General features: G+C 43.2%; 1 protein-coding gene across 1 annotated transcript; it reads left to right on the forward strand.

Moving 5' to 3' along the window:
* Positions 1 to 7,333: 7,333 nt before the first annotated feature.
* Positions 7,334 to 8,018, forward strand: LOC309827765 (GTPase IMAP family member 7-like; the record flags this gene model as incomplete). The annotated part of the gene is given in 3 exon segments (XM_082662573.1): positions 7,334 to 7,420; positions 7,422 to 7,805; positions 7,809 to 8,018. Coding segments are annotated over 3 exon segments (681 nt in total).
* Between the last annotated feature and the right edge of the window lie 12,264 nt (positions 8,019 to 20,282).

Here is a 20,282-nt window from a genome sequence, read left to right on the forward strand (position 1 = left end):
AGAACATTTAAGGTGAAATCTAACCATAAAAAGGTCTAGAGGTGTCTCAAAAGGTTAAACATAAACATACTATATGATCCAGCAATTCTACTTCTGGGCATTGATCCAAAAAGTTGAAATCAGGATCTTGAAGCAATATTAGCACTTGCATGTTTATTGCAGCACTCTTCCCAATAGCCAAGATGTGGAAACAACCTGAATGTCCATCAACAGATGAGTGCCTAAAAAATTGTGGTATCTATATACAGTGGAATATTATTCAGCCTTAGAAAAGAGGAAAGTCATATGCCATATGAGACAATATGGATGAAATGTGAGGACATTATGCTAAGTGGAGTGAGCCAGTCACAGAAAGACAAATACTGTATAATTCCGTGTATATGCAAAATAGTCAAAGTCATAGACTCAGTGAGTGGAATGGTGGTTGCCAGAGGCTGGGGGATGCGTAATGTATTGTACACTTACAATTTTGTTAGGAGGGGCTGACCTTGTCTTAATAGTGCACTTTTTCAGGCTCGCAGACTTTGAGAACAAACTTATGGTTACTGCAGGGAAGGGTGGGGGAAAGGGATATTCAGGGAGTTGGGGATCAACATGTCCACACTGCTATATTTAAAATGGATAACCGACAAGGACCTACCGTATACCACAGGGAACTCTGGTCAATGTTCTGTGGCAGCCTGGATGGGAGGGAAGTTTGGAGGAGAGTGGATACGTGTATATGTATGGCTGAGTCCTTTACTGTGCACCTGAAACTATCACAACACTGTTAATCGGCTATACTCCAATATAAAATAAAAAGTTAAAAAAAATAGTGCACTTTTTAGTCGGTGGCTGTTGTGATAGTTTTACCTGGAAACCTGTCATTTTCCTTTACTAGGTAGTTAGTGTTCCCAAGGCAGACCTTCAGACCTGGAAGGCAATTTAGAGAGTATTCCATTAAATCTACTCTAACTCCCTTTACTCACTGAAAAAGAATCAAATTCCGGAGTACTGGTGACTCTCCAAAAGATTCAAATTCCAGAGAACTGGTGGCTCTCCAAGGCTCGTGGAGGTGGACAAGGAAAGATTAGAACCTTGCCCACTGAACTCTCATCTGGATTCATCCAACACTTCACAAGAAGGAGGCTGTGTCCCTCCAGGTGCAAGGTGTGGGGTGCAGGAGGGGTGCTATAGGGAGACGATTAGCTACTCTGAAGAAAGAATATAACCTGTAAATCCAGCTGAATCTCTAAGTTGCAACGTGTCTCTCAGTCACTCAGTTAAGTTTCTTTCCCGGGTTTTCCTATATTTCAATGCACTTTGTAGCACTACCTTTTTATTGAGTGGCTGCCATGCTCTAGGCAACGTAAGAGATCTTTATAGAGATTTCTATCCTACGAAAGCCTCATGGCAACCCTGCAAGATTGGCTTTATTGTCCCTTTTCATAGCAGAAAGAACTGAACCTCAGGGAGCTGAAGGAATTTTCTAGAAGTGGTGGATCTGGACTCACAGTGTAAGTTGGTTCTTTTCTGAAGCACATGCCTTTTTCACTTTGCAGCCTTTCTTTCACCTGGAGGTCCTCTAGATCTTCCAAGAACCACTGGAGAAACATTTTTAAATGTTTTTTTTTTCCCCTGACTATGACTCCCACCTTTGGCTTCCCAAGGTGGAAGAGAGAGAAAAACGATCTGTGAAATGTGAACCCTCCTCCTTGCCTTCCCTAATGACAGGCTTGCTAACAGTTTACCATTTGGGAAAGAGTGTGGACTATTTTCCCCTGATCCGCCTCTGACCTGATGTAAAGTGTAGAATGATGGGTCCGAGAAGGAACAAGAAGAGGCCGTAGTGTGCAGCGGTTAAGAGTGAGCATGGTAGTCAGACAGCCTTTGACTCAAATTCCTGTTCAGCCCAGTACTTTTTAGCACCATGACCTTGGGCAAGTTTCTCAGTACTTTTGAACCACAGTTTCCTTACCTACAACATTAGAAAAATAATACTACCTTCACCCTAGAATATTTATAAGTAGTAAATATTCCTATGAAACATGCATATCAGAGTGTCTGGAATATAGTATATACTCAGTAGTGGTTGCAAAGGCATACATACATCTTAAACCTTTTGCTATAGAACATTTCAGACATTTACAGAAGAATAGTATAATAAACACCCATATATCTATCACCAAGTTTTGACAAATATCAACTCCTGACCATTCATGTTTCCCGTATATCCCAACCTACTTCCCATCCCAACCCTGGATTATTTTGAAGCAAATACTAGACATTGTATCATTTTACCTGTAAATATTTTAGTATGCATATCTAAAACAGAAAGATGATTTTTTAAAAATATAACCACAGGGCTTCCCTGGTGGCGCAGTGGTTGAGAGTCCGCCTGCCGATGCAGGGGACATGGGTTCGCGCCCCGGTCCGGGAAGATCCCACATGCCGCGGAGCGGCTAGGCCCGTGAGCCATGACCACTGAGCCGGCGCGTCCGGAGCCTGTGCTCCGCAACGGGAGAGGCCACAACAGTGAGAGGCCCACGTACCACAAAAAAAAAACAAAAACAAAAAAAAACAAAAAAACATAACCACAGTATCAAAGATACTATAAATCTTGAATTTTATCAAATATCCTCTCATTAAAGTTTAGATTTCAAGGATTATCTCATAATTTATTTACAGTTTAGTTTGCTTGAATCAGGATGGAAAAAGAAAAAAAAAGGTCCTATAAGATGATCCCAGGTCATTTCATGCCTTTCCTGCCTCAGACTTTGAATCAGTCATTTCTCCAAGAATCCCTGGTTTCTTTGAGTAGAAACTGGTCCTGAAGACTATAATCTGGTTGGTCTAATTAGCCCATTACAGACATTCTTCATTTCTGTTACATCGCTTTTTGTTTGTTTTGTTTTGTTTTGTTTTGTTTTGCTCACGGGCCCAGCCGCTCCGCAGCATGTGGGATCTTCCCGGACCAGGGCACAAACCCGTGTCCCCTGCATCGGCAGGTAGACCCTCAACCACTGCGCCACCAGGGAAGCCCTGTTACATCGCTTTTGATCTCAAGCATTTACTTTTGGTTCTTTCTTAGGATTTCCATGTCTCTGCTTACATGGCTCATCTGTTCTTACATTATAGTCCGTGCATATTCATCTTAGTTGTTTTAAATTCCTGGTTTAATAATACCAAGATTTCTGCGTGGACAAAACAATCTTGCCTGCCATTTCTATAAACATGAATGTTGCCCATCAAGCCATCAGCATTGCAGCCCCTGGACAGTGGGCCCTGAGGGGAATTCAGAACAGAGGAAAGCAGGATACTTGCCCTTAGATAGCTAAGATGAATATCAAAGGAATGGTTTCAGTGAGCCCAGACTCTTGCATCTTCCCGGACATAGAATAGCTACATCACTAACTTGAGATGTCTGGTTTTTGTGTGACTAGCAATAACCTTTTGACGTTTGACTACATATTTGTTTTGTTTTGTTTTCAACAAAAACTCCTATATCTCCAGGCTCCTCCACTACCTCTTTGGAACAGTCCCTCAGAACTATCTGAGAGGCTGTCTCCCCGGCTATAGTCCTCAGTAATTCCTCAAACGAAACAGAATTCTCAACTTTTAGGCTGTGCACCTTTGTTCAGTCGACACCTACCATGTCTGGTTCTGATGCTTGCTCTGTCTCTTCAAATTATGTTTTTTGCTCTTTAGTACACCTTGTAACTTTTCTTGTTAGCTGGACATGAAAAAGAACTGCTGTAAAGAAGCCTTTAGTAATGGGGTGACGGGGTGGGGGAGGAGAAGTATTCTATAGTCCTATGATTATATCTCAGTTCTAGTGAGACTTTGCCTCTGGACTGTGGACCTCACAAGTGTTTTTCAGTTTTTTTCTCCCGACTTAGGTGGGACAGTAGGGTTCCAGTGGTCTGGAGGTGGGTATTTCCCTTTTCTGACATGAAAGGCTTAGCGCTGACTGTAGTTGTAGAGTTTTCTTCCTCCAGGTTAGTGAGGCTCTGATAAAACCCCTGCAGGTTAGGCTCTGGTTAACTGGTTTCCCCTGAGGGCAGGCCTTCTTGAGAAGAACAAGATGCTCTGCTCTATTTCAAAATGGTTCCTTTGCCCCTCCCCCTGCAGGAAGCCACAGGGGATTTTTCCCCCCGATATTTACTGTGAGAACCTGGTGGAGCTCTTAGAAGTGAAACTCACAGAAGTGTGGTGACGCCCCCCATGACTGGGTCCCCCTGGAGTTTTAACTCCAGGCTGACCATCGAGTAATTCGTCAATCACAGTTCGGGGCTTCCTGCCCAGCACTGCTGCCCATGGTGAGTCTGGGCTCTGCAAAGGCAGGACTCCCTGCATTTGCCTGTCTGTTCTCCAGTCTTGGGGGCAGCAGTTTGCCCTGTGTCCTCAAAGGATCTCTTAAGGATTTAAGAAGAGTTGCTTTTTCAGTCTGTTCAACTTTTCACTTATTCTTAGGATGGAGTAGTGACTTCCAAGCTCCTGACATGTAACTGGAATCTGGAAGTCAAATTTATCAATTGGATTCCATATTGCATCTGTATTTTGTTGTTGTCTAAAACTACAAAGAATTGGGGCTTCCCTGGTGGCGCAGTGGTTAAGAATCCGCCTGCCAATGCAGGAGACACAGGTTCGAGCCCTGGTCTGGGAAGATCCCACATGCCGTGGAGCAGCTAAGCCCATGAGCCACAATTACTGAAGCCCGTCCACCCTAGAGCCCGTGCTCCACAACAGGAGAGGCCGCCACGATGAGAGGCCTGCGCACCACAGCGAAGAGTAGCCCCCGCTCGCCGCAACTAGAGAGAGCCCACACGCAGCAACGAAGACCCAACGCAACCAAAAGTAAATAAACAAAATAAAATAAATTAAAAAAAAAAACCTACAAAGAATTAACTTATTTTCCTGGTAATTGTGAAATCGCTGAGTAATGAAAACATAATAAGGAACCAAATATATAAGTCCAGTGACAAAGCTTGAAGTGAAAAGAGAAAATGGTTACAAATTAACCTGTACTTGGAGTCCTAAGGCCTTATTACTCCCTTCTAATGCAATACGTTAAAAATAATTCTAAGTTGCACTCAATATATTGGATACGTAGGTACAACTCTTATCATTTTTGATAATGATTTAATTTGCCTTAGTTAACTATTTCTAGCTGATAAATATGATCATTGAAAAACCTGATTGCTATGAACGTGTTTACAGAGCAGATATGCATCTGGACTTTGAGTTCAATTTAGAAAAGTTTTCCTCACTCTCGGGTTTTGAAAGAATTTTTCTGTTTTCTTCTAATAGTTCATAGTTTACTATTTTAACAACTATCTGATGCATTTGGAATACTTCTTGGGTTGGTATGAGGAATGAATCCAATTTTAACACTTTTTCAATAGATTATTCAGTTATTTCAATACTTCTCATTATAAAGTCCATCTGCTCTCCCCTGATATGGGACGTTGCCTTTGTTATACACTAAATTTCCCTATGCCAATGAGTGTTTCTCTAGATTTTCTGATTTTCCCACTGGTCTTTCTATTCATGCACCAATACTCTAAGGGGCTTTACAATATTGTGTACTATCTGGCCTTCCCTGTTGTTCTTTTTCTAATTCTCATTCCTATAATTACTTCTTCTCTTTGCATGGACTGATTTCTCAAATACCATGAGAAAGTGAGTTGAAGATGGTTTTAGTTTTAGTGAGAAAGTATTTCCCCACTGTAAGTTGCTGGCTTTCAGGATGAGAAGAGAAATAGACAAGAAAGTATGTGTCAATTCATATTTCACAGAATGTTTTTACTGAGAATGGCTATTGGTGAGTTATGTTAATAATTTTCCTCTTAATGAACATCCCCCCGCTCTCTAGTTTTCTAGAGTAAATCCCACTTGGTTATACTGTAACCCTTTTAAGAATGTTTCAGATTCTGCTTTTGCTAATATTTTTTTAGGATTTTGTATTGATATTCATAAATGTGATTCATCTGTAGTTTCTGGTAGAATCTTTGTGAGATTTGCAGCTCAAAGTTACATTCACTTAGAAAGAATTTGAAGGTTTACCTTATTTCCCTATATTCTGGGATAATTTAAGTAAAATTGGGATTCTCTGATCGCTGCAGGCTTAATAGAATTCTGCTGTGAAGCCACCTGGGACTTGATAATGTTTTGCGGGGAGCACCTCGACTGCTTTCTCTGTCCATTCTTCCATGATCACTGGTCTACTTCAACTTTATGTCTCTAACGGAGTCAATATTTATAAGCTCTATTTACCTACAATAGATGTACGTAATTTAAAATTTAAGACATTAGCCAATCTATTTTCTCAGCCGATGCAGGATTGTCGTCTAAAATATCAAGCCAGATAACCATCAACCCACTTGAAACACTTTATGTTACTATGGGCCATAAGGGACCCGTTATTGTTTCTAAATAGTAGAGTATTTTTAGAAGAAGAACATCAAATTTATCTTCCATTCTCTGTGCAGTGTAAGAAAATCAGATTAATTTAGCTCTGTGTGGCATACACAAATTTCAGGACAGTTTTCACATGTCTCACCAAAGTGTTGTTTTCCTTCCGTGCCGAGAGTCCCTGCAGTGGGACTGTTTTGCTGTCTCCTCCATCCACACTTTCTTTCTGTTGGTGTCCAGATTGTTAGTGCTTTTTTTAAAAAAAATATTTATTTATTTGTTTGTTTTATTTTTGGCTGCATCGGGCCTTCATTGTGGCACAAGGGATCTTTGCTGCGGCATGCGGACTTCTCTCTAGTTGTGGAGAGCACATGGGATCAGTAGTTGTGGCACGCAGGCTTAGTTGCCTCTCGGCATGTGGGATCTTAGTTCCCAGACGGGGATCGAGCCTGTGTCCCCTGCATTGGAAGGCGGATTCTTAACAACTGGACAACCAGGGAAGTCCCTGTTAGTGCTTTTTAATGAGCATTCTTGCATAGGATAGGGTGCTAACTGCTTCCACTGGGATTCCACAGATTCGGTATCTTAAACAAACTTGGACCTGTTCTGCAACAAAATGTATATTATTTTGTTAAATGGAAAAAAACAGTTTAAAAACAACCCAGATTTTAACATGGCAAATGCTGCTTTCATCACAGCAACACAAGAGGGCAATGCGATGGGAATTCGAATAGTAAGTAGAAGATATCAGGGAGAGTAGCCTACGTAAAGTACAACTTCACCTGACTTGGAAAAGTTGGAATGATGTATATATACAGGAGAGTAAGAAATAAGGAAGGGCATTTGTTCGTTCCTTTGTGATCCGTAGCTGAGTTGCCTGCAATCCACAGCCTCTGATGCGGACACAGCCTCTGATGCGGACACAGCCTCTGATGTGGACATGGCTGATGCCCAGGACAATGCTCTGAGGATCCTGCTTGTCGGGAAGACGGGAAGTGGGAGAAGTGTGACGGCAAACACCATCTTCGGGGGAAAAAGTGTTCGACTCTAGGATTTCTGCCAAAGCTGTTAGCAAAACTTGTCAGGAAGCATCCGGGAAATGGAAAGGGAGAGACCTTCTCGGTGTTGACACCCCAGGGCTCTTCGACACCAAGGAGAACCTGAGCACCACCTGCATGGAAATCAGCCGCTGTGTCCTCGCCTCCCGCCCCGGGCCTCACGCCAGCGTCTTGGTCGTGCAGCTGGGCCGCTTCACGGAGGAAGAGCAGAAAACCGTGGCGTTGATCAAGGCTCTGTTTGGGGAACCAGCCATGAAGCACATGATCATCTTTTTCACTCGCAAAGAGGAACTGGAGGACCGCGGCCTAAGCGACTTTGTGCGGGGTGCGGACGTAAAGTTACGAAGCATCATTTAGGAGTGTGGAGACCGCTGCTGTACCTTCAGTAACAGGAGTACAGACCGGGCTGAGAAGGAAGCTCAGGTGCGGGAGCTGGTGGAGCTGATAGAGAAGATGGTGCAGAACAACCAGGGGGCTTACTTTTCCGACGCCATATACAAGGACACAGAGGAAAAGCTGAGAAAGTGGGAGGAAGTCTTGAAGAAAATCTACACTGATCAGAAATAGAAATCCAAAAGTGGAAGAGGAGTGTGCTCAGGCATGCAGGAAAAAGAGAGAAAAATTAAATTACTAAAGATGGAATACAAAGAAAAACTAAGAAATATTAGGGAGGAGGCCCAAAACAATACTTTTAGCCATAAACATGATGGAGATATGAATTTGCTTTTAAAGGTATTTCATTTGTTCAGGAAGTAACTATTTTTTCGCAATTTACTATGGTTAGTGGAGCATCTCTCCAGCTCACTCCCAAGCACTCTCCATGCCTGCCCCTCCCCACAAACACCAAGAAATTCAAGAAATTACAAAATTGCTAAGTTTGAGCCCTTGTTCACTGGGCATGGTTTTAAGACTCAAATGGAAGGAATTTGAAGGCCGAAAGGCATCCTGTACTGAGTGTTGACACTACCTGTGAAGCACATTACACGGGCCCCTTGTGAGCATTTCGTAACTGTCAGTAAATTATCCAGTTACCCCAGTGGCATTGTTCTCTGGTTTCCGAGAGACGAGTTGATAAGTGTTCGTTGTTTCAAGCCACTAAGTTTTGGGGTAATTGGTTACACGGCAGTGGATAACTAGTACAAGATGTATGTTTGTTTATGCATATATAGAAAATATGTCTTTACATACTGGCCACTGCACTTGCCGCTGGGGAAAGAATTTCAGATTCTGGGGATCAGGGTGGGAGGAGACTTACTTTTTACTATAGATCCTTTGATCTATTTCAGTATATTGTTCATTCAACAAACGAACAAAGAGACAAATAATAACATTTGTAATATCCTCCAATAAACAATAATTCCAAAGGCCCATTTCAAAAAACAATTGCCCGAGTCTCCTATTTTTCTCCGCTTTCCTTTTCTAGGTGCCAACTTAAAATTCTCCTGCCTATAAATTCAAACAGCTCTGTGTCAGAAATGTTCCAGTTCCCCCTGCAGATCCACTCTCTTCCCTTTTCGGTCCTTCTTTGGCCGGGGACCACCTCACTGGGCTCCATTGTTCTCTGTCTGTCTCTCAGGCCCCACCAGTGGGGCGGCCAGCAGAGGATCTGTGGGAGCTAGAGAACTAGATGCGGGAATTTGTCTCCTGGATCCCTCTCTAGCTGGTCCAATCTGAGCAGATGCCACCTCCAACCCAAGGTCCAGCCACAGGCATCAGGGGCTCTCAGATCTGACCAGTAAAATATACCCGTGTAGGAGTGTTGTCACGCCAAGCCTGTGGTGTATCTGCAGTAAAACTTTTGACTGTTCTCTGGGGTCACAGCTTGACCTGGGAATGAATTTTAGGTTTCAAAAATGCCCCAGTCTGGTGATTAGGGTCAATGGTAAAGCTGTAAGAGGTAGCCATAAAATAAACAGACTAATTCTCTTTTGGCCCCCCTCACTCTAAGGTGCGTGCTACCAGAAGAGTTCCAGATGTATTGTGAGAAGGGGAAAGAGGGTTAGATCGCGTGCCTTAGCTCAAAGGGGGCAGATTTGAGTGTTGGTAATAATCTGACAAAACAACACAAAACCTTGTTAAAATAAAGTAATTGTTGAATATGGATGCATAGTCTCTGGTATGTTTCCTAACACATTGGTCTTGTTTACAGTGGCCTATATTCCTAAAACATTTTAAAGGAATCAAATATTTAAAGGATACAGTTTGGGAAATAGCAAGAAAGTATTTCTTCCCATGGGATTAATAATGTCATTATTTTCTTTCTTTTTTTTAATTTAATTAATTAATTTATTTATGGCTGTGTTGGGTCTTCGTTTCTGTGCAGGGGCTTTCTCTAGTTGTGGCAAGCAGGGTCCACTCTTCATCGCCGTGCACAGGCCTCTCACTATCACTGCCTCTCTTGTTCTCTGTGGAGCACAGGCTCCAGACTCGAAGGCTCAGTAATTGTGGCTCACGGGCCCAGTTGCTCCGTGGCATGTGGGATCTTCCCAGACCAGGGCTCGAACCCGTGTCCCCTGCATTGGCAGGCAGATTCTCAACCACTGCACCACCAGGGAAGCCCACCATTATTTTCTTTGTTACCTGAAATTCTATAGTTTATTTATCTATCTTTTTTTATTATCCCTTCATCTATATTTTCAAATTTATTGGCATAAATTTATTCATGGAATTCTCTTAAAATTTTTAAAATCTCCTTTGAATATATAGTTACAATCTTTTTTTTAATGCTTAGTATTTTTATTGTGTTCACTCTTTTTTTGATTTTGATCCATATTAGCAGAACTTTATTAGTCACTCAAAGAATCAGCTTTAGTTTTTAAATTTTGATATGCTCATTTGTGCTCATTTATATTTCAATAATTTCTGTTCCTTTCTTTATTATCTCCTTTCTTCTGTGTTCTTTGGTTTTACTCTGCTCTCCTTTTTAATTATTTTGCTTTTTATTTTCAAGTATACATATTTAAGATTATGAATTTCCCTCTAAATACTGCTGTAGCTTAGTCCAAAAGTTTTGATTGTTTCATTGTTATTCAGTTCTCAAAATAGTTTCATTCATTAGGGGAATTACAAACTACTCTGCTCTGATTTCTGATAAAACATGAATTCCTTGAATTCAGATGTACCTTTAAAATTTCAGTGAGAAGTTTATAAATTAGGAGAAGACCTAGATGTAGTTCAAGGATATACACAGTGTGGGAAGGGGTGGAGGCCCTGGTTTATTCACACAACACTGACTTGAACTTCACAGCTGTTCTAACTGGGGTGCTTTCCCTTCAGCCCCTCCTGCAGGGCCAGGGCAGGGTGATGTGCAGAAAGGAAGGGAAGGGGGATTCAAGTCTGAGATTCTCAGAGCCGCCAGCAGGGCCCTGCTCCCTGAAGAGCTATCAGCTGCCTTTTCACCTCACCCGCCCGTCCCATGTAATACAGGCCAGCTTCCTGCTGTTCTCCTCCCCTAGCCCTTGAGCTCTGTTCCATGCATCCTGGGTCCTTACATGTATTGCCGCTTTATTTTATCCTGTATTTATGTCCTGTGGGTGAGACTCATCCGCCTCCCTAGACTGAGGTCTTCTCTTACAAACACCACTGCACAGAGCTGAACACACAGAAGGTGCCTGGTGAAGAGCTGTATGAAGGAATGCGATAAAATGGGATGAAATGGAAACGGGAGGGATAGGGTGGCATGGACAGAGCCAGTCCTGTCTCTGAGCAGAGGCATGACTTTACACTGACTACTGCAGGAAGCACCTTGCTCATGAGGACTGTTTTGTGCTGACACCATGGCCTCAGTGTCCCTTATGAGATATAAACTTGCCCACAAAGAGTAGCCACGGGCAAAATATTGTAAGGTGAGAAATGCTGGTCTTGAGCGTGGATCCTGTTCTCTGGGCTGCCCCACTGCACCCACGCCCCATCCCTCCCACCTTACAGTCTAACCAGGACCCCTTGCCCGCCACACAGTCCCCCGGGCCTCCTCCCCTCTGACGGCGCCAGGTCCCCAGGACTTCCTGAACTGAGGTTCGAATAATGTATTAAGGTCCGTTCTTGGCCTCAACATCCAAGTTGCTCTGATCAAAGCCTCAGGACCTCCAGACCAGGCTCCCTCTCTCTTCCAGAGCCATCTCGTTCTAGAAAGGCTACCTCAGGTGCCCTAACAATGGTTTCCACGCCCTCTCTCTTTGGGAACCAGGACACCAAAAGACAGCTTGTGAGCTCTGGGTTTTCAGGGGTAAAGATTGGGAGATGAAGTGTTGGCATCAGGAACAGAAGTGCAGAAAGGAGGATGAAAAGATAAGCCAGATGTTCTAGAGAGTTCTCCCACAGCTGTTCCTGGTCACAAGCCAAGGTATGGGAGTTCTCATCACAAGCCATGGAACACATTCTACAACGTCCCATTCCATGATCAGTAGTATTCTATCTATTTCCTAAAAATTTCTTCTAATTTGGATTGCTTTCTCCAGGCTTTGGAATCCCCAGATTACCATGTTGGAGAAGATGGTGATGAAGGCAAAGAATATCGACAGTTTTATATCAATATCAACTGTCACCATCATCATCTTTACCACTTTTCTAGTTATCCTTCTCCATGAAGCAATTTATATTTTTGAAAATTCTCTTATCTCCACTGTTTTAATCGTTCTTCCAAGATCCCTGTGATGCGGTCCAATTAGATTTTACAATTTCTGTTAAAATATTAGGAACCTGGGGCTTCCCTGGTGGCGCAGTGGTTGAGAGTCCGCCTGCCGATGCAGGGGACACAGGTTCGTGCCCCGGTCCGGGAAGATCCCACATGCCGCGGAGCGGCTGAGCCCGTGAGCCATGGCCGCTGAGCCTGCGCGTCCGGAGCCTTGCTCCGCAACGGGAGAGGCCACGGCAGTGAGAGGCCCGCGTACCACAAAAATATATATATATATATTAGGAACCTGAGGTTCGAATGATGTATTAAGGTCAACAGTTTGTTATGGAGTCGATGTCTAGTCCAGGCTTCTCTTTTACATATGTTCTCCTTCATTCTCCAGAAAACAACGAGTACTCTAAATAATATTTGCAACAAGACATTATAGCCAGGAACCAAAGTGATATTGACAAGCTAGCATCCTGCACTAAAACCAGCTGAATAATTATTTTAAAAATTCTTAAATGATAACTCTTCCAAAAATAAATTTAGAAGAACAGACTGGAGTGTTAAAAATAGGATATTTTCACTGTATATTAACCTGGACATTTTCTGTGAGCTAACACGGAAGACGAACCAATGATGCTAAAAAGCTTTCATCAAAAATAAGCCCCTTTAACCCAGACTTTATTATCAGAAGTCCAGATCCGACAGGAAATAATACTGCCAACGGTTTGACTTGAGCTGCCAACACATAGAAACACGTGGCCAATTCAGGGACTAGGTCTTGGATGGTATTGACAATTTGGAGTATTCAGGGGAGTGTAGCAAAGAATATTTTTAAAGTGTATAAAATAACTATACAGAAAATAATGAAGGAACTGAATAAGAGTTTCCAGAAGAAGATACTTGGCAAGGAGGCGGATCTGAAGAAATTTGCGGGCTGTTGATGCGTAAAGCAGAAAACAGACAAAAGGGCTCATATTTCAGGATTTCTCCACCAAAAGGAGAATCTAAATAAGGTGTTCAAAAATGGAAGAGGGTACCATCAGCAAGAGAAGGTTACAGTTGAACGGAGACCTTGTAAAGTTTGATGATTTTAACCATGTGTAAAACGAGGTTAGGTCTTGCGTAAGAGAGTAATGTAAATGAATGCTAATATGTTTCTCATTTTATAGTTGATAATTCTGATTTCAGTCTAGCAGTAAGTCATCTATAGCATTAAGACAATATATGCAGGATTTGAGAGCCAAACTCTTTGATCTGCCCCCTTCACCCTCAAAAGTAACTCTTCTGCAAATATGCTCCAGTGCTTACATTTTTAACTCTTAGGAATCCCTTGCTTAGGGTTTCATTAATTATGACTCCACAAACCCCTGGTTTAGCACATGTGAAATATCTACTAATACAAGATACATGGTTGTAGGGAACGGAGCACGGGTGTCAGGGGGAGAAAGGAACGGGCCTGAGAGAAATGAGTGCACACGAGAAGGTCAGGTTCGGATCTCTGTTCCAAGTGATAGGAGAGCCGTCTCGCTCACGTGACCCTCAGGAGACCTTATGAAGACATCGCCCCCTCCAGTCAAGCTTGATGTGCAGGCTTGAAGGGTGAGCGGTGAGGTGCTGAATGGGGAAAATTGCACCCCATAGCCCCACCTGGCTACGAAGGATTCTGTTGTCTGGTCTTCTGGTGACATTTACCCATTTTTGCACTGTGTTATCTCATGAGGCTCAAATGAGAAATGGAAAGGACTGTTAACATTTTTAAATGGTTAAACAAGGACAAGAATAAAAACAAACACATACTAAAGGAACAGTTATTGCCCAAAGCGCCAGTAAACAATATCACCCAGAAACGTGGCCGACAGATTCCTTCACTAACTCCTAGCATGGACAACTGACGGTGAACATGTACCAAACTATGGCCACCTGTTCAGGGATCGCTTGTCTCTGAACCAGCCCTGCAGAGTGACAACTGCGTTCCGACCGGCTCTCTGAGGATCGAGTCAGCTTTGATGGGTTTGTGAGCTGGGGACCGTGCTCCTGGGTGAGCGGGGGTGTCAGGCTCACTGGATATGGTCAGAAGTGTTGGGGAGTTCTAATGTCACAGGCCTTAGATCATTGGCCACAACCCTAATTTTAACCATAAACAAATGAGGCTCAGAGGCCTTATGAGTCTTGCCCATAAACCACAGTGGCAGCCTGATGCCCACAGTCTGCCTCTTCTGACCTCAACCCATGTTCTTTTCACTCTACTTGTGTATTAACAGGAGACACAAGTCCTGAGGTGACAATGGGAAAGTCCAACACTGAGGGGGTTCACGGGGAAAACCAGCAACGCCGAGCTGACGGGAAAGTCCTAAAGCCACTCACAGGTATAATGAGTACTGTGGTGACACTCAGAGAGGGAAGGTCTAGTGTATTAGTAGGAAGAGGCAGAGACGATTTTAGGGAAAGGCTAGAAAAAAGCCCTTATATATCTTAATGCAGTAGAACAAGGGCTTTTAGAGTTAATACACTCCCTTTGTTAACCCCAGTATAGTTCTCCAGGTAGGAATTCAAGTTCCTGTCATTGTGTGTGTGTGTCTCACTGCCAGCGGGTCACATTTATAGGAAAGGGGGCCTTGCAACCATCTCTAACCACCCTAGCTTAACAGTCTACCTGCTGCCTGAAATGTCCTCCATCTCTAGGAAAAGGAAATCATGGCCCAGTGTCCAGAATAAATTACCCTTTGAAGCAAATTCCTCCACAGAGGTACTAATCCTTAGAAAGGGTAAGACCTGAGAGCAGAAGAGGCTGGGAACAGACTGGGGGCTGAGCGCCACAGTAGTGGTGTGTGTGTGTGTGTGTGTGTGTGTGTGTGTGTGTGTGTGTGTGTGTATGTGGGGTGTGTGTGTGTGTTTGTGTGTGTGTATGTGGGGGGTGTGTGTGTGTGTGTACTTCGGTTGCAGCACTCTCTAAGGAGCAGCCTGGGCAGTGTCTAGAATGGCCTTTCCAGAAAAGCTAGTGCCTCTGCTCTACTCTTTGTGACCCTCAGACTCATCAGTTCTGGAATCTGTCAAGACTGGAAACCAGGATTGAAGGGAGGTGTGTTCTCCTAAGACTGGGTACTTCAGACTCCCTGATGTAGTGGGGTAAGGAACTGCGGTCAGGAGTGTTAAAAAAGACATTGTGAACCTAAATGTCCATCAACAGATGAATGGATAAAAAAGATGTGGTACCTATATACAATGGAATTCCATGTAGCCATAAAATAAAGAATGAAATAATGCCATTTGCAGCAACATGATGGACCTAGAGATTAGCATACTAAGTGAGGTAAACAAGACAGAGAAAGACAAATATACGATATTATGTATATGTAGAATCTAAAAAAATACAAATAAGCTTATTTACAAAACAGATACAGACTCACAGCCATGGAAAACAAACATGGTTACCAAAGGGGAAAGCGGGGAGGGATAACTTGGGAGTTTGGAATGAACAGATAGACACGACTATATATAAAATAGATAACCAACAAGGACCTACTGTATAGCACAGGAGACTATATTCAGTAGCTTGTAATAACCTATAATGGAAAAGAATCTGAAAAAGAATATATGTGTATGTATAACTGAATCACTTTGCTGTACACCTGAAAACTAAGACAACATTGTAAATCAACTATACTTCAGTTAAAAAAATAAAAAGACATTGTGCGAGAAAGAAGGAGAGGAAGTGAAAGAGACTGATACTGGGTAACACAGGGTTGGGAGGAGTACGGAAAAAAAGAGGGAGGGAGAGGGAAATGGGAGTTCACGTAGATAGAAGGTAACTTCCCTCTTGTCCCAGTTTCACTTCCTTAATTTAATCTCCATGTACCAAATCCAGATTATGCAACTCAGCTTTCTCATGTATCTGTTGCTCAAGAGACCCCCCACTATAGGTCACAGTTCATACTTCTTGGCCTGGAATCGACAGATTTACATCAGGCTTCAAACTTTCTTCGCAGCCCCATCTCCTTCTATTCTGCTACCTTATAAAGGACACAGCCGTAGGCTTGGGGTCCTGAAAGTTCCCTTCCCCGCTCTGGCCCCAAACTCATTCTCTAAGTAACGTTGTTCAAGTTATTCAATTTTCTGAATCTTATTTTTACTTCTTTAGATATGGAGATAATAATCTTTACTTCCCAGTGTGGCTGTGAAGTATTAAATGAGAAGAGGATATGAAACACAGTGTTCAGCCAGAAGTAATCACATGGTAGCGTAGTTCGCGCCACCACGTAGCGCAGTTCACCTGTGCACTTTTCCCCACCCATGCAATGCTTACTTCTACCTTCAAACCATCGTTCATGCCATTTCCTCCCACTTGTCTGTTTGTCTCTCCACGTATCCCGTCCTCCCATCCTTTAGAGAAAACCTCCTCTCTGCCCTCCTACACAGCAACTTGAGATCACTGGGCTCCTCTTTTCCACAGGTATCAGTCCTTGTCTTCTCATCAATATACGAGGACGCCTGCAGAGATGAAGCCACATTGGTTTCTTCTTTTTTCCCTTACATCGTCCTCTGACGCATGACAGGCACATCAGAGACATCTGACTCTACTTACTGGTTATGTACATGGCCACCGACTCTGATCCCCAGAGTCATGGAAACTACCCCCAGCAGCTACTTTGCAGAATTACTGTGTACGAGGCCAGAGCTGCTCAACGTGCGGGCCAGGAAGCAGCAGCAGCAGCGTGAATTGGAAACTCGTTAGAAATGCAAAGTCTTGGGCTCCCTCCCCAACTTACTGAACCAGAAACTCTGGGAGTCCAGCAATCTGCGCTTTTTCAAACCCTCCAAGTGAGTCTGATGCAAGGTAAAATCCGAGAGCCACTGGGCTGAGGCATTTTCTGTAGAAGGTCTTTCCCCTCGGATTAAATCAGCTAACGGGAGACCATAAGCGGGATAGACAAAGCACATCTGAAACGTAAAGGTTTGGGGTGCGAAAGTCAGCATTGGACCCTCTCATCTGAGATGAACCTAAAAGAAAGAAAATGTAGAAGTGCTTTGGGCAATCAGGAAATGTCCTAGATGTCCTATGTAGGGAGAAAGCCAGAAAGTTAAGGTGCCTCAGACATAACCCCCCTACTTCTGTTTATAGTTGGGTAGAGGGCACATGATGGTAACCCCACTTCAACAGTACAGATGATGACAATGCCCTAGGGCAGCAGTCCTCAAAATGAGGTCCTTGGGCTAGTAGCTTTAGTATCACCTGGGAACTCGCTAGAACTCCCACTTTTCAGGCTCCACCCAAATCCTACTAATTCAGAAACTCCAGGGATGTTGCCCTGTGCTTTCCCACGTTCTTCATACGACTCCGATGCCGGCTAAGGCTTGGAAACCACGGTGCTAGGTGCTGGGGCTACCTGCTTTACATATATTTTTCCATTTAATTCTGACAATCCTATCAGTAGTTTAAGTTTTTTCCCATTTGAAGATGAAGGAAATTAGAGTCAGATTTGCCTAAGGACACATAGCTGGTTAATGGCCAAACAGGAATTGAAACGGTCAGATTCCAAAACCCCATTGAGTATACGGAGGATGTCTTTTGGTCATCGGTGGTCACTGATGGGTAACTAAAAATGACGGAGAGGTTTGGGGGGACATGTGGAAGACAGGAAGTTAGAACTAGAGCAAATAGAGCCATCTCTACAATTTCAATGGATAATATTTGTAGTGGAATAACTGAGGACATGGAAAGGGGACGTGACCCATAGGCCAGAGCCCCTCTGCAAGGCAAGGGGCTGGCACCCCTCAGCAAACCGAGGGCGGGCGAGTAAGCCAGGACTGCAGGCAGTCCTGGAGACTTTGGGCACTGATGCATGAAATGACCTCAGTATAATCAGAACACAAGGAAACGTCCTTGTGCTGCTTCAGTATAATCAGAATGATGGGAACACACGGAGATGTCCTTGTGCCGCTTCTGAGCTCAAGGACGCGTAGCACGGCATGTCTTCAAGAAAGCCCACTGTTGCTTGTATAAGCGATAGAAGCCTATGTTGCTGCTTTGGCATTTCTGGAATGTTAAGAAAACAAGTCTTAAGATGTAAACATAGATAATGCGTAAATAAAAGCTACCACAGCAGGACAGACGGCGCTGTTCTGCCTGAGCGAGAGGCAGCCCTCTACTGCTGTGCCTCGGCACAGTTCAGCTCGAGTGATGAGGTTGCTTTCGGAAACCCTGTCATAAGATAAACTGCAACAATATTCAAACCCAGGACCTGGCAGCATGTTAGATCTGAGGTGCCCATCTCTTTTAAAATATCCTACACGTCTGAGAGCAATGGGTCATAGGCTACACTAACCGAACCTTCCAGCCTGTACCTGGTGTTTGAGGACCTGAAGCTTTACCTCTTCACTTGAACTACTTCAAGCCCCTTGGGCATCCTTCTAAGTCTCTCCCTGTGTGCTGTTTTCTCGGCCTAAGCAAAGAGCTTTACTCAGAAGAGAGGAGCGACAGTTCAGGAATGGTGGGCTGCAGCTGAGGCATGGCAGAGGGGATTTCAAATCCATTGGATTTGAATCCATTCGATTTCGAATCCATTCTTCACGTAACTCACAATCGGGGCCGTGGCACTACAACCCCAAGTCAATGTCAGAGTGAGTTTCCATTGTTTTGCAAGAAAACATTCAGGATCCAAACTTGACAAATGCCTGCTTCAATCTCCAGCCTCATTTCTACACAATCTGACTTCCTGCCTCTAGGTTCTAGCCATCCTTGCCTTCCTTAATACCTGAGAGTTCCGTGCTGTCACTTGCCTTGGAATATGCTGCTACTTATTCCTGGAAACACCTCCAATCCCTTTCCTCACTCCCTTTTCAAGTTCAGCTCAAACAATTTTACTTTTTCTCAGAAGTCTTTCCCAGCTACCCCCCTCCCATTAGTTTAGTTTATCCTTTATACATTCCCAGTGGCACCCTGGCATTTTCCTTCATAACATTCACTATGCTATAGTCTTTGTTTAATGTCAGGCTTGCCTAAGAAAGGAAGAGGTGATGGTGAAGGGTAGTGATGGTAAAAATCTTGTTTTCTTAAAAGATAGAACCAGAATTCTTCTGGAGTGCAGGTATCTATTTGAGAAAAACACCATGGTTGATACGTTTGGAAGGAAAATGAGACCCCAAAACCAGATACAGCTAGAACCAGGCCAATCAACGGGAAAAGAATTTCTTTGTTTTAGAAATGCATAAGATCACTCATGAAGAAATGCAAAAATTAACTATTATCAAATAGAAGCCTGCAATGACTTAGATGAGAAAGATTAGTCCCAAATATGCAAAGAAGGTTCAACATCAGGAAATATTTTCATATAATTTAATGCATTATAAAGCTATGGAGCAACATAATCCAGTCATCACCTTAGTGTTGGAAGGTAATTTGGTAAAATTCAGCATCTAATAACTGGTTACTTTTTAAATTTCCATCTCAACCTCAAAGCCCACACCTTATTTAACTGGAAGAATTGAGGTATTGCCACAAAAGTTAGAAACAAGTTAAGGAGGCCTACTATACTGGGATTATTGAACATTCTTCTGAATACTAGCCACAGAAAACAAACAGTGGACAAAATTGGATGGTTATTTTCAAAACTCCAAGAGGAAGAGGTAAAACGATCATTTTCGGCCACATAAAGAACTTCTACAAATCAATGTCAGAACGATTAACAACAGAATTTAAACATGAGTAACAAACATATGAGAAGATAATAAAAGAGACATAGTTCTTTAACATACGAAAAATAACTCGACCACATTCATGTTGAGTAACGCATATAAAAATCACATGAATACAAGTTTTCATTGATCAGATTGGCAGATAAAATCATGAACAAGGATATGGGGAAATTAACAAAATGCTGGTGTAACTAGTTTGGTTAAAATTTTTATTGTGGACAATCCAGTAATATCTATCAAAATTACAAATGCATCTACCAATTGTCTAGAAATTCCATTTCTAAGAATCTATTCAGGTGATCCAATCATCTATTGCTATATAACAAATCACTCCAAAACTCAGTGGCATGGGGCTTCCCTGGTGGCGCAGTGGTTGGGAGTCCGCCTGCCGATGCAGTGGACGTGGGTTCATGCCTCGGTCCGGGAAGATCCTGCATGCCGCGGAGCGGCTGGGCCCATGAGCCATGGCCGCTGAGCCTGCGCGTCCGGAGCCTATGCTCCTCAACGGGAGAGGCCAC

This window comes from Grampus griseus (assembly GCF_964374135.1).
Source record: "Grampus griseus genome assembly, chromosome: 9".
Lineage (NCBI taxonomy): Eukaryota > Metazoa > Chordata > Mammalia > Artiodactyla > Delphinidae > Grampus > Grampus griseus.